General features: G+C 45.5%; 1 protein-coding gene across 1 annotated transcript in view; it reads right to left on the bottom strand.

Annotated features, from left to right (window-relative positions):
• Positions 1 to 16,533, bottom strand: part of Atrnl1 (attractin like 1) — a 552,888-nt gene that overhangs the window by 446,334 nt on the left and 90,021 nt on the right. The window contains exons 18-19 of the mRNA XM_051146856.1: positions 14,347 to 14,565; positions 8,355 to 8,492 (exon numbers count right to left, since the gene is read on the bottom strand). Of these exons, the coding sequence (XP_051002813.1) occupies positions 8,355 to 8,492; positions 14,347 to 14,565 (357 nt within the window). The remainder of the gene's footprint in view (positions 1 to 8,354; positions 8,493 to 14,346; positions 14,566 to 16,533) is intronic.

Raw genomic sequence — 16,533 nt, 5'->3', positions numbered from 1 at the left:
TAAAAATCTGCAACAAGGAATAAGATAGGCATTAATCCTTCATTCCATTGAATTTTCTGTTTACTGTGCAGTAGCTTGCCAGATGTGTGATGTCAGTAACAAAAATTAATATTGAATAATTGAACTAGCTATAACTCTAACAGAGGAATACCACCCCAAAGGGAAACACATTTCTCAAAGCACCATGCCTGCTGAAAATATAAAGTCCTTCATAACAATTTATTCTATAGCTATTATAGAGGTTTGAAATGTTCCCTTTTCCTATTTTGGCAAAAGTTTATATAATCAATGATATGCATTTGGCAATGCATTCTGATATAAAAGGAAAGCCAATAGGGGCTGGAGCGATGGGTCAGGGAGGGAGAGCACTGACTAGCTGACCTTCCAAAGGATGTGAGTTCAATTCCCAGCACCCGTAGAGCAGCTACCAACTATCTGTGGCTCCAGTACCAGGAGATCTAACATGCTCTTCTGGCATCCAGCGACACAGCAAACCTGTGGTACACAGACTTACATACAGGCAAAACATAAAATAAAAATAAATGAATCAGTTTTTAATTACAAAAAAAAGAAAACCTATATAAAGTTGACTTTATCAGTAAGATCAAACTATGAGATAAATTTTTAAAACACAATTTAAGAAATTAGAAGTCTTTTTTTTAAGGTTTGTTATTTTAATGTGTGTGTGTGTGTGTGTGTGTGTGTGTGTGTGTGTGTGTGTGTGTGTAGGTGCACTTGGAGGCCGTAAGATGGCATCACATACCCTAGAGGTACAGTTACAGGAAGTTATAAGCTCCCGACACAGGTTCCAGGAACTGAACACTTAGAAGAAGAGAGGGTTCCTAAACACTGAACCATTGTTTTACCCCCAAAACTTTTATATTTTAGAGGGCATTGTGATTTTTTAAAAGATAACCTACAATGTGGAAGCAAATCTTGGATAATTACAGTTTTATAAGGGCCTATTATTATGTCTTACAATTTGGGAGGAGGAAGCAACAATAAAAGTAGCCCAATATTAAAAATGGACCAAAGCTCTGAAAACAATCTCTCCAGAAATACAGTGGTAACAACACAAACAGCGGCACATGCACTGAAACAGGAACTTATACACCTGGACACACCATGGTAACAACACAAACAGTGGCACATGCACTGAAACAGGAACTTATACACCTGGACACACCATGGTAACAACACAAACAGTGGCACATGCACTGAAACAGGAACTTATACACCTGGACACACCATGGTAACAACACAAACAGTGGCACATGCACTGAAACAGGAACTTATACACCTGGACACACCATGGTAACAACACAAACAGTGGCACATGCACCGAAACAGGAACTTATACACCTGGACACACCATGGTAACAACACAAACAGTGGCACATGCACCGAAACAGGAACTTATACACCTGGACACACCATGGTAACAACACAAACAGTGGCACATGCACCGAAACAGGAACTTATACACCTGGACACACCATGGTAACAACACAAACAGTGGCACATGCACCGAAACAGGAACTTATACACCTGGACACACCATGGTAACAACACAAACAGTGGCACATGCACCGAAACAGGAACTTATACACCTGGACACACCATGGTAACAACACAAACAGTGGCACATGCACCGAAACAGGAACTTATACACCTGGACACACCATGGTAACAACACAAACAGTGGCACATGCACCGAAACAGGAACTTATACACCTGGACACACCATGGTAACAACACAAACAGTGGCACATGCACCGAAACAGGAACTTATACACCTGGACACACCATGGTAACAACACAAACAGTGGCACATGCACCGAAACAGGAACTTATACACCTGGACACACCATGGTAACAACACAAACAGTGGCACATGCACTGAAACAGGAACTTATACACCTGGACACACCATGGTAACAACACAAACAGCGGCACATGCACCGAAACAGGAACTTATACACCTGGACACACCATGGTAACAACACAAACAGTGGCACATGCACCGAAACAGGAACTTATACACCTGGACACACCATGGTAACAACACAAACAGTGGCACATGCACCGAAACAGGAACTTATACACCTGGACACACCATGGTAACAACACAAACAGTGGCACATGCACTGAAACAGGAACTTATACACCTGGACACACCATGGTAACAACACAAACAGTGGCACATGCACTGAAACAGGAACTTATACACCTGGACACACCATGGTAACAACACAAACAGTGGCACATGCACTGAAACAGGAACTTATACACCTGGACACACCATGGTAACAACACAAACAGCGGCACATGCACTGAAACAGGAACTTATACACCTGGACACACCATGGTAACAACACAAACAGCGGCACATGCACTGAAACAGGAACTTATACACCTGGACACACCATGGTAACAACACAAACAGCGGCACATGCACTGAAACAGGAACTTATACACCTGGACACACCATGGTAACAACACAAACAGTGGCACATGCACCGAAACAGGAACTTATACACCTGGACACACCATGGTAACAACACAAACAGTGGCACATGCACCGAAACAGGAACTTATACACCTGGACACACCATGGTAACAACACAAACAGTGGCACATGCACCGAAACAGGAACTTATACACCTGGACACACCATGGTAACAACACAAACAGTGGCACATGCACTGAAACAGGAACTTATACACCTGGACACACCATGGTAACAACACAAACAGTGGCACATGCACCGAAACAGGAACTTATACACCTGGACACACCATGGTAACAACACAAACAGTGGCACATGCACTGAAACAGGAACTTATACACCTGGACACACCATGGTAACAACACAAACAGCGGCACATGCACCGAAACAGGAACTTATACACCTGGACACACCATGGTAACAACACAAACAGTGGCACATGCACCGAAACAGGAACTTATACACCTGGACACACCATGGTAACAACACAAACAGTGGCACATGCACCGAAACAGGAACTTATACACCTGGACACACCATGGTAACAACACAAACAGTGGCACATGCACTGAAACAGGAACTTATACACCTGGACACACCATGGTAACAACACAAACAGTGGCACATGCACTGAAACAGGAACTTATACACCTGGACACACCATGGTAACAACACAAACAGTGGCACATGCACTGAAACAGGAACTTATACACCTGGACACACCATGGTAACAACACAAACAGCGGCACATGCACTGAAACAGGAACTTATACACCTGGACACACCATGGTAACAACACAAACAGCGGCACATGCACTGAAACAGGAACTTATACACCTGGACACACCATGGTAACAACACAAACAGCGGCACATGCACTGAAACAGGAACTTATACACCTGGACACACCATGGTAACAACACAAACAGTGGCACATGCACTGAAACAGGAACTTATACACCTGGACACACCATGGTAACAACACAAACAGCGGCACATGCACTGAAACAGGAACTTATACACCTAGACACACCATGGTAACAACACAAACAGCGGCACATGCACTGAAACAGGAACTTATACACCTGGACACACCATGGTAACAACACAAACAGCGGCACATGCACTGAAACAGGAACTTATACACCTGGACACACCATGGTAACAACACAAACAGCGGCACATGCACTGAAACAGGAACTTATACACCTGGACACACCATGGTAACAACACAAACAGCGGCACATGCACTGAAACAGGAACTTATACACCTGGACACACCATGGTAACAACACAAACAGTGGCACATGCACTGAAACAGGAACTTATACACCTGGACACACCATGGTAACAACACAAACAGCGGCACATGCACTGAAACAGGAACTTATACACCTGGACACACCATGGTAACAACACAAACAGCGGCACATGCACCGAAACAGGAACTTATACACCTGGACACACCATGGTAACAACACAAACAGTGGCACATGCACCGAAACAGGAACTTATACACCTGGACACACCATGGTAACAACACAAACAGTGGCACATGCACCGAAACAGGAACTTATACACCTGGACACACCATGGTAACAACACAAACAGTGGCACATGCACTGAAACAGGAACTTATACACCTGGACACACCATGGTAACAACACAAACAGTGGCACATGCACTGAAACAGGAACTTATACACCTAGACACACCATGGTAACAACACAAACAGTGGCACATGCACTGAAACAGGAACTTATACACCTAGACACACCATGGTAACAACACAAACAGTGGCACATGCACTGAAACAGGAACTTATACACCTGGACACACCATGGTAACAACACAAACAGCGGCACATGCACTGAAACAGGAACTTATACACCTGGACACACCATGGTAACAACACAAACAGCGGCACATGCACTGAAACAGGAACTTATACACCTGGACACACCATGGTAACAACACAAACAGCGGCACATGCACTGAAACAGGAACTTATACACCTGGACACACCATGGTAACAACACAAACAGTGGCACATGCACCGAAACAGGAACTTATACACCTGGACACACCATGGTAACAACACAAACAGTGGCACATGCACCGAAACAGGAACTTATACACCTGGACACACCATGGTAACAACACAAACAGTGGCACATGCACCGAAACAGGAACTTATACACCTGGACACACCATGGTAACAACACAAACAGCGGCACATGCACCGAAACAGGAACTTATACACCTGGACACACCATGGTAACAACACAAACAGCGGCACATGCACCGAAACAGGAACTTATACACCTGGACACACCATGGTAACAACACAAACAGCGGCACATGCACCGAAACAGGAACTTATACACCTGGACACACCATGGTAACAACACAAACAGTGGCACATGCACCGAAACAGGAACTTATACACCTGGACACACCATGGTAACAACACAAACAGTGGCACATGCACCGAAACAGGAACTTATACACCTGGACACACCATGGTAACAACACAAACAGTGGCACATGCACTGAAACAGGAACTTATACACCTGGACACACCATGGCAACAACACAAACAGTGGCACATGCACTGAAACAGGAACTTATACACCCTCAAGCCTTGCATCATTACCGAAGAGAACCAAGAGTGAGATGCAACCCAAGCCTCCCAAAGGAAGAGCAGAGAGATAAAACGTAGTTGAAAGGATGGCAGAGCATTGCTCAGCCTAAAAAGTGGAGACAACCTGACACATTGTGTAGCTTGACCAAACCTGGAAAACATTGCTAGTCACCAAAGAACCAAAAATGTGATTTGATACACATGAAGGACCCAGCCAAACTTGGGCACTTGGAGTTGGCCAGGAGGTGGAAGATGGAAAGACAGATGGCAAGGGTGGCCAGTGGGCAAAGGGGTGCAGTTTACAGGAGGAAACAAGTCTCAGAGGAAAGGGTGTGTTAGTAGCACTGCAAATGCATTTGTGCTGCTGCAACACACACTGAAATAATAAAATTTAAAATAATAAATTCCATATAATGCTGTTTTATGACAATTTAAAATAAAGATAAATCTTGTTAGTGGGTAAAGGACTCAAATACGTATTTTTCAAAATACAAAACAGCAAGAAAGCATGCGAAAAGACAGCCTTTATTATTTACTCATTAAGGAAATGCAGAGCCAAACTACCGTAAAGTAATATGTCACGTCCAAAATGATAGTTAAGATGCATTTTGAAATAGCGGAGAGGAAAACAACAAGCGTTGGAGAGCGTCTGAAGAAATCAGAATCTGTACTGCGGGAAGGCTCATCGAAGGATGCAGCCATCCCGGAAAATTACATGGTCACGTCTTTAAAACATGGACACTGAACTTGCACAAACCCCGCAATTCACTCCTGGGATTTCCTAAGGACAAACTCCTAAGAACGATTCAAACAAGAGCTTGCGGTGGGGACAGCACCACCCACAAACCGGTGGGGGACGCAGACGCGCTTTTGCCCTCCCACAGCCTGGGTGGCACTGGCTACAATGCTCCTGTACTGCACGCAGGTCCTAAACCTCAGACTCCCAAAACCTTCGCATGATCTGGATACATTTTTCATTGTTGTTGGTTCGTCTGTGATTCCCCCTTCTCTTTAATCCATATAAAACATTTCCACTCATTGCCTCCAGGAAAACTGTTCCTGTAAATGGCTCTTGCTGAACCCAGCAATCTTATCCGCTCCATCGCTAGTGTCCTGATTCTGGGTGACAGCTCTCCACACGATGTTGAGCACCTCAGGCCTTCTGCGTGTCCTGCTGTGGCTCCTTCCTTCCTTCGCACCCTCCTACACCTCGGGCTGCTGTCTCCGGCCTGAGCCCCAGTCCTTGTCTCCTCTCCACTGACTTCCCTGAGAACCACACCCAGTGTTGTGGCTTTGCACGCCACATGGGCACTGAAACCTTCTACCCCAGAGCTCTTCCAGAACTGCACATCTGCACGCCTCCCTGCCTTGCCCACATCTCCACTCTCAAGCCTGACAGCGTTGGAAACAGAACATGGCCAAACGAATTGTTTTCTACCTCCAGCTGTTCTAGCTGTAACCAAGTGGAATGCCCACATCAAATCTATTAGGTCAAAATGGGGGTGTCCACCTGGAAGACACATTCAGAGCCTAATGAGTCTGCACCCCTCTCACTATACCACCCTGGTCTAAGTTCCATCATCTCTTACCCTTATCAGTTCAATAACGTTCCCCTTGAACTTTCAGCCTTCACTGTTTACTTTGGAAACGGAACCTAAAATCACCATTGTTAAAAGTAAGTCGTCACACTTCCTCTCAGAAGCATGAGTGGTTCTCCTACTCGAGCACACGCTCAAGTTCTCACCATTTCCCATGAGCCTCTACGTTCTCTTTCACGCGCCCTCACCTCTGCAAACCACATCCCTCCCATCAGCTCCTCCGGGGATTGTTGCTTTCTCTCGAGTACATTAGAGACAATATCAAAGGAGGTTCATCATAGCTGCTACTTTTGTCTTTAACACTCTTCTCTCAAAAACGTAGTGAAAAACATCTTCATTACTTTCCAGAAAGAGATGGCAGGATGCTTGCTAAGGAAGTGGGTCATAGGGACGTGGAGAAACCAAACTGGGAGTGATGTAAACGCTTCGTCCCTCCTGGCTGGCTTCCACGGGGCCAGAAGGGGCTAGGTACAAAACTCAGGGGGCAGCTGTGAACACTGTAGCGAGGCATGCCCACTGAGCAACAGTGACACGTTCTGGCAGTGACCAACCACTTCCTGGTCAGATTGAAGGCCACTCCACAAGACAAAATTCATACCTGGTCCTTTTTAATTGGGCCAAGAACCACTAGCCGGATGTGTTATAAAATAAACTCTAGGAAGAACTTGCTGCCAGCATCATGCAAAATGAATATAACATTTAACTGTATTCTAAATACATATCTAGTGTATTAGGCCAATGGCTTAGCATAGCTCGCAACTGTCATCAGAAAGCCTTGCTGATGCAGTGGACAGCAGAGGCTCACAGATGGCCAAAGCTAGGGCCCAGGAGACTGTCTAGTTTGGCTCTGAGTGGGACACGCATGTTGTATACTCTCCCCACCAGGTTCAGGGCTCATCACAGAAAAGGGGTCAGAAAGACTATAAAAAAAAAAAACAGTGGTAGTGGCTGGGTGTCCACTCATGGCAGGAAAGCTATACCCACGGCCTCACAGTGGCTGTAATTGCACGCATGTGGCCTCTGTAAGAGCAAAACAGTGAAAAGCCCAGCATGGATGGGGAACGCGCCATGGAATCCCACCCCTAGCTGAGGAGACACATGCAGCCGAGGGAGGGAGAATCGGCCACTGATAAGTTCCCAACGCCCCACTGGATGGTCCTACTGTCGGGTACATAGCCGGGTAGAGAACAGGAGGCTGGGGGCAAATTACTGAGCTAGAGCTACAGTGAAAATGAAAGAAGAGAAAGAAGCCAGTCAAAACAGGTGTTTTTACACAGTGACCGAACTGATATTTCAGACCGAACTCATTCCCTTCACTCCCACGCCGTCCAAAAAGAAATCCTACCTGCTTTAGGCATCTTTCTATAACTGTCTGCCATCTCCTATCAAAAAACTCTCCACACTGGCTACCTTAATAATGAGATTATATACACTTTTTACTAAATTTCTTGTAATAAGTATGCATTCAATTTGAACTAAAAGGTAGTATTTTAAAAATAAGCATATCACAGAATAATTCCAGGTATATTTTCCAAAAGTGATACCTCATTTCTTATTTTCTTTCGGTTAGCAAAAACACACTGAAGTAAGTAGAAGTGTTTACCTGTGCACTGCCCGCCATTGGTCGGGTCTCCATAATACCCTGGCATGCACTCCTGACACTGCTGCCCAGTGGTGAGGTTCTTACACTGCTCACAGACGTTGTTACTGATGCACGTGCTGTGTCCGTTACACTGGCAAGCTGCAGGAAACAGTAAGCAGTACCACAAATAACTAAGTAACAATAAAAGAGTACGCAAGTCACTTGAGACAGAAGTAACTTTCAAAATCTGGTTCTAGCACAGTCCGGAGCATTACTCAATTTTAAATACATAACACAGGCAGCTGAAGTATCAACACAAGGCAGTGGATGCGCCCTATTGTAGCCACAGTTGGCCTCATTATTTATAAGATGTGAGGGCTAGAGGTAATGTGAAATAACATAGAGACTGCACGGAAGTGAGAAATACCTCAGTACACCCATTAAAGAGTCATGTGGACTTTTTAATCTATTAAATTACATAAAGATTAGATAATATAGCTTTGATAAAGGATGGGGGGGGTTCTTAACACGTCATAATTTCTGTTTGTTTGTTTGTTTGTTTGTTTCCGAGACAGGGTTTCTCTGTGTAGCCTTGGCTGTCCTGGACTCACTTTGTAGACCAGGCTGGCCTCGAACTCACAGTGATTCGCCTGCCTCTGCCTCCCGAGTGCTGAGATTAAAGGCGTGCACCATCACGCCTGGCAACATATTTATATTTAATAACAAATTATAAATACAGAAAGTTATCTGGCAATAGATCTTTATTTTAAGAAGAAAGGGAAACTTTTAATTTGAATAAAGGTGTATCTTCTTAAAATAAGAAGACAGTTTTTAAACCATCTATAAGAAAATCTATTAAGAAAAAGTTCAGAATAAAGAAAATCAAATATGCAAACTAATATATTTAAAATATCAAAATTTTGCTTTCAAATAGTTTAAACTTCACAAATATGCCCTTCAAACAGTGGGTGATGGCAGACAGTTCGGCAAGCTCTTTCTGCATCATCTATTGCCAACAACAAGCTTGGAGTTTCTTATAATAAAACACCACATTGTTAAAACTTCTACTACAGTGCTTAAACGGTTGTGGGGGAGTTTTGGATATCTATGCCAAACACATAACTAATTCACTTGGGTTTTAAAGAAATGAGTATCCATTAGACACACAGAATTGCCCAAAGAACCAAAATAAGAAATAGGCTCGTATGCTTCATGAAATTTCCAACCACATGAGAAAATTATTTAACTCTGGGCCCTTGCTTCTGAATAGGAAGGGTGCGTGTAGCTCTCACATATAGCACCACTCAGAGCACGGCTGAGCTAGCAGAGGACTGTTCCTACAACAGTGGCATCGGGTACCTATAACACTTTAAAATTAAAGTACCGCAGCAGGCCAAATGCCAATCAACCTTTCCTGTCTGAATGAGAAAAACCCAAGGGCAGCCAAGACGCATGCTTCTTGGACCCAGCTCCACATGGCTGCTGATAAACATATTACAGGGGATCTAATAAAGAGGATGCCTCACACAGACATGATAGAATTTAGAAACAACTGCAGGAGGGAATTCTGGGAAGGGAGGGTGCTACCAACTGTTATAGCTTACATCCAACAAAACTATCAATGACAAAGGACAAGGCATGCTGTAAAAAGCTGGACCTACACATAAAGGCTGCATCAAACGCAGACAAGGAAAGGCTGCTGTCCTGGGCCCACGGTGTTGATCAGACATTGCCACAGGGTTGCATCAGTAAGTAGGACAGCCTGTCACTGAATGATTCTTACAGGATAGACTTATTTTAAATGTTCTAGTATCAACGTAACTATAGAGCACAAATAAAACTAAAGATAATCCATCTATTTTATTTTGCCTACATTTTAAATCTACCCCAGAACCCCAGATGGCTCCTTATTTATGGAAACACAAACAGAAAAAAAAATCAAAATAAAACATAATGACAAATTTATCATTTGATATGCAAATAAAGCACGTAGTTCTGAAAATATGGGCTCTCTATAAACAGATGTGCAGCATTTAAAAATATCTTCATGACATTAGTAAATTTCCAACATATTTACACAAAGAGTCAAGGGGGAAAAATTACCCACAACTTTCTTCAGTATATAGCTTATCTCAAAAGAAAAAGAAATTGCCAGGGACTGAAAACGAGGCATGGTTTCAAAACAAGCACAATAAAGACGGGGTTGGAAGGGACCCTGTCCTCTCCACAGGACAGACAAGCGGCATCAGCAAGCATGGGCTCCAAAGTCTGGCACAGCCAGGAAATACAACTGCTGACACCTTCCAAAAATGAAAGGAAATGAATCATGTTTATAACCTGAAGTCACCACCTGCATCCAGAGGGACGCACAGGTTCCCAGAGAGGCAGAACACAGGATGGCATGCCGCTAAAGTCTATGCATGGAAGGAACAGGCCACACAAAAATCTAAACTCTCTTCTGAAGTGCAAGTTAACCACATGGTGAGCGAACTCTAAGGGCAAACAAGCATATAAAACAACCTCTGCGGGGTCTCTCAGACCTCACAAAGACAGCTCAGGATGACTCCTTGAAACAGATCTACGCCTCCAGCCACGCAACTACACCACAGAACAGAGACAGGAAGGCAGGGTGTCAGACTCTGCAAGCCATGTATTCCTTTTCTTTTGTTCAAAAATTTACCTGATGTTAAGGGTCTCTTGCCTGCTTATAAGTCTGTGCAGCACGTGTGCAGTGCCCTTGGGAGCCAGAAGAGAGGGCTCGGTCCTCTGGAGGCTGTGAGCTGCCATGTGGTGCTGGGAATCCAACCCAGATCTTCTGAAAGTACACCCAGGGCTCTTAAACATTGGCCCATCTCTACACACACACACACACACACACACACACACACACACACGTACATACATAGGGAGGGGAGTGCAAAGTAGGAAGAGATGTGTGATCAGAGGGCCCAAGAGGACTTGGCTGCAGAGACTTCTGCTATGAAAGTAATCATGAAGTCCCTGTGGTAGAAGAGACAACAGCTTCTCCTCACAGATGAGAGACGAGACTAGGGGAGGCCTGTGCGGTGCTGGTTAAAAAGCTCTTGTCTTTGGGCTTCTGTGCCTGATTCAGTTGTTTCTTCACAAAGTCTTGCTGCAAACCTGACTGAAAGCAAGCAGCAGCAACCACACCACAGCGGGAACACCGGACCGCCTTAGAGTTCACTCTGCCAATTTAATTCCTGGCTTTTGAACTCCACTCCCACAGTCTTGGGATACAGACCAACTTTTCACAAATTCTTACCAGAAAGCAACACAGGTAGCCGCTAACCCAACTCCCAAGAGCCTTTGCTCCCATCTGAAATCTCATGAGCACATCTTCAGAGTTCTCTGGTCCCCTCAGCTCCCAGAGGACACACCCACTGAGTCCTGCTTGCACACCCTTCGGCCTCGCTCTAGCCTGCAGCGCGCAGCGTTTTCAAACCTCCAAAGGCTTCTCAGCCACGCAGCCAGACCTACTGTCTGGGGCCAGATTTTAAATTTTTCTACCACTGTGTCGAAACCCCTGGGACCAATTCAAGAGGGGATTACTATATTGGCCTGTGGTCAGCGCATACAGCAGTGCACAGCATGGCCATCAAAAGCGAGGGGAGCGGGACTCTAACTCACTCTGTCCATCTTCCTTTTCTATTTCTTCCAAGCCTCGGCCTAGGAGACGATGACGCCCACAGTCAGCTCTTCCTCCCTTTAGCTAACCCTGCCTAGAGCAGCCCTCACAGACACCAGAGATGCTCACCATGCAGCGAGATGCCTCTCAGTAAAGCAAGTTGTAAATAAGATTAGCCATCCAGATAATTTAAGAGGCCATCTCTAACGGTAACTTCCGGGCTGAGGAAGCACCCAGCTGAGATGTGTGTACAATCACAGCCACGGTGTGAGGCCTGAACATGGCTTTATCACTACACTAAGGCACAAGATCACACCGGCTCCTCAAATCCTGATGCTGTTCCCAGAAAACTTTTTTTTTTTTTTATTATTTACTTAATGTATTCAGATTACACATCAATTGTTTTCCCCTCACTTGCAACCTTCCAATCCTCCCTCCCTGCCTCCCATTTTCACCCTATTCCCCTCCCCTAGGTCTATGACTGAGGGGGACCTCCTCCCCCACTATATGGTCATAGGCTATCAAGTCTCATCTTGGTAGCCTGCTTATTCTTTCTCTCAGTGCCACCAGGCCTCCCCACCAAGGGGAAGTGGTCAAATATGGGGGCACCAGAGTTCATGTCAGAGTCAGTCCCCACTCTCTACACAACTGTGGAGAATGTCCTGTCCATTGGCTACATCTGATACATGCAGTAAACATTGAACCCCTACAGAAAACTATTTTCTATTTGAATCAAATGGCACTAATTGTGTTTGGTGCCTGTGTCTCATGGCAGGACATCAGTTTTAAAGTTGACCTCTGTTGCACTTTGCATTTTCCCCTGTGTTTATTTCTCTGGAATGTGGAATGTTCCCTGGCACTCACCTTCCTCACTGTGCATTCTGTCCTGCACTGCGACCTCTTCAGTGTGCTCGAAGGATCTTTGATCCCAATGACTATGGTTTTCCTTCTGTAACTTTCCTTCAGAGTACTTTTCTAAAATTCCTGTGTCTTTTTCAAATTGTACTTTGAAATTTAGGTTTACAGAATTTTCGGTTTATAGAATTGCAAACATCCCACCTTTTTGTGGCAAACTGGTATGGATTTTGTTTATTTTTGCTTTACAGTATGAGGCATTGAACCAACAACCTGTAGAGGCTAGGCAGTCATCCACCAGTGAGCTACATCCCTCCAACACAGTACAGAGCACACTTCCACGCCTCCTCAGAGGTTATGTGATGCCCAATCTCCTGAGAATGACTAATGCTCCATCCACACACCTCGGTCTGTTTCAGACTGCCCTTTAAAATTAGCACAGCAATCTGTTGGTAAGCAAACACCACTTAAAATGCAGCCACAGTGCTCTGTAGCTCCATCTGTGTGATTGCTCTTGTTGTTTGTTTGCTGTTTTTTCACTCTCACTTGGTCCTGTGGCCTCAGTGGGGCAATGCGAATGTCTCATCTAAAGTAAACTCTGGCTAGCTCTCACTTTTCTGCTTCAGGGTTTCCACTGGTGCCAAGGAAAACTATTTGACAGAATGGCTGCATCAGCTCAGAAGAGCAGGGTTTAGTACCCACAGGGCATCAGGTAGATGTTGGGCAGTGGATGAGCACCCGGCCTCAGAGAAGCAGCTCCTAAGAGCGTCCATCGGGACCCTTCCCCACCCCCAGGGGGTCTGAGGGCTGCACGCCAGGGTGGTAGCCAGCCTCGTGACACACGTGTCATTGATTTTCCAGCTCCACACTTAAGTTCTCCTCATTCCTTCATTTATACCTCTTAGAAGCCACTCCTCAATAAAGGGCCTTGCCCTGCTGTCACCACCTCTGCAGCTCCTCACACAGGCGTCCCAGCCGGGACACGTGTCTTCTCCTTTATGCTCTCATCTGTGTTCACACCTCAGCAAGGCATCGCCTTCTAAGAGCAAGCTTCAACCCCCTTCTTCCATTGACTAGCACTCATCTGTCACACAACCTCATAAATGTCATTTATTTTAAGAAACATGTACTCTCCATGAGGGCACTGATTTCCGAGCCACTTTATTAGCTACTATGTCTCTAGGGCCTAAAACCCTGTGTACTGTACTTAGCGCATGGGGTGGGCTCAGCAAACACATGTTGAGTAAATTGACGTTTCAAGGTCAACTCTCTTCCCGTATTCAAGCAGAGTAAGGAATACAGAAGTGTGAGGAAAGCCCAGCGATCTTCAAATCTGAGTAGTAGGGAATACCAACGGTGGCTTTCAAAATAAGGTCACGTGACACACTACTGTGGATGTTCGCCCATGCGGGTTACAGGAACACTGGAGAACGTGACAATTCTAAGCTATTATGATGATACAAACAATAAGACACAGCGGTGCACTCGTGAAGAACGTGACATTTTCGTTACCTGGACACTGGATAAACGACCACTCATAGTCCTTGTCCTTGGGGCAAAGGCTGGTGTCAAGAACCACGTCGCTCCTGTGCGTGCCGCCCAGTCTCATGGGCCCCCGGGAAGACCCTTCAGTGCAGTACCCTCTCCCAGTGTTACTGGGGTCGTTGCACCAGCCACAGCCAGGCTGCTCCAAGCACTGTCCACACGTTCTCAATCCAGAGCAATTCTGAGCTGCAGGGCAGGAGCATTAAAAAACAAAAGTGTGATTTTTTATAATCACGCAGATTTATATGCTTCAGAAGGATGTGACACTAAAAAATAAGCAAAATGTCATCTGTAGGTAATATAGATATTTTTGCATAAATGCCTATGAGATACGAAAACCTCCTCATACACATGTATGTATGGACAAATAAATATGCACCCGTGTATACATAACACATGTCATGAACAAGAGAAGATCAATTGGAATGTTAAAAGGGAAGGCAAAAACTAAAACAAAAGCATGGTAACTATAACACAGAAAAAAATTAGGGCAGCACTTAAAGACTCCTGAGTTTCTTGCCAGTACATTGAAGAGCTGACCTAGAGGCCCAATAAACACCAGACCACCAACAGCAAAATGGTAGATTCAAGAGTTCACTGAGAACTGTATTTGTTGTGAGCTGTTTGAGGGCCAAGAACCTTGAAGGCTGGATGTGACGAGGCAGCAGATAAGAACCATCGCTAAATGTAATGAGAAACAAAATTATTTCACTTATTTAACTTTGTAGGCAAGGAATTCATGAGCATCTTCCTGGGTCCCTGGAACACACAGCTCTGAAGGGATGTCTCCATCTCTCCCTTCAGAACTCAGGGAACCACACAGAAGAGGGGCAGAGAGAGTGTAAGAGGCAGAGGGGATGGAGACCAGCAGGAGAAAAGGCCCTCTCAACCAACTGAGCCAGGCTCACAGGGTCTGAAGCTGTAAGCACAGGGCCTATAGGTCTGCACCTGGCCTACAGGGTCGGCACCTGGCCTACGGGGTCTACACACAGCCTACGGGTTCTGCACCTGGCCTACAGGGTCTGCACACAGCCTACGGGGTCTACACCTGGCCTACGGGGTCTGCACCTGGCCTACAGGGTCTACACCTGGCCTACGGGTTCTGCACCTGGCCTACGGGGTCTGCACACAGCCTACGGGGTCTACACCTGGCCTACGGGGTCTGCACCTGGCCTACAGGGTCTACACCTGGCCTACGGGGTCTGAACCTGGCCTACGGGGTCTGCACCTGGCCTATGGGGTCTACACCTGGCCTACGGGGTCTGCACCTGGCCTACAGGGTCTGCACCTGGTCTATGGGGTCTGCACCTGGCCTACGGGGTCTGCACCTGGCCTACAGGGTCTGCACCTGGTCTATGGGGTCTGCACCTGGCCTATGGGGTCTGCACCTGGTCACCTGTGTACATATTACAGCTTTCAGCTTAGTGTTTTATGGAACTACGGATTGTGTAAACAAAGGGGTCTCTGATTCTTGGGGCTGCTCTTGGGGCTCCTCTCCTTCTGTTGGGTTGCCTGGTCCAGCCTCCTTTCTTTTAGACTGTATTTTGTCATGTTTGGTTGGTATCTCTTAGAAGCCTGTTGTTTTGTAATGAGAGACAGAAAGGGAGTAGAACAGGAGGGGAGGGGATGGAGGGGAGCTGGGGAGGGTCTGGGAGGAGTGGAGGGAGAGGAGACTGTAATCAGGATATACTGTATGAGAAAAGAGTCTACTTTCAATAAAAGGGGGGGTTACACTTCCCCATACACTGTGATAGATATCAATCCCTATAACAGATACTTAGCAACTGGTCACCCTGCACTTTGCCATACCCCTCCTTCATCTCCTTAATCTGAAGCATTTCCATGGACATCCGAGGATAGCTCATGTAACTGCTGACAGTTACGCTGCCTGTCTTCAAAGCGGTGCTATATGTTTTAGAAATAATAAAATAAAAATAACAAAAGAAATAATAAAAGCTATCAAACCTCACATAGGTGCAGTTATGTTCCTGTGATGCTACAATTGCTGACTGTCGTGTGATGACATAAAACTGACTGCATGGCACGTGAGGCAGTTGGCACTTCAGGTCTCACAGTCTAAAGGAAGTCCCTAGGAAATTTGTGATTCTCACTTCTTCATCAAAAATCATGTGTGCACACATGTGCGGGCTTGTG

Source organism: Acomys russatus, chromosome 5 (assembly GCF_903995435.1).
Source record: "Acomys russatus chromosome 5, mAcoRus1.1, whole genome shotgun sequence".
In the NCBI taxonomy this organism is placed as follows: Eukaryota; Metazoa; Chordata; class Mammalia; order Rodentia; family Muridae; genus Acomys; species Acomys russatus.
Note: the sequence above shows the minus strand (reverse complement) of the source record. Positions and strands in the feature narration are given on the sequence as shown.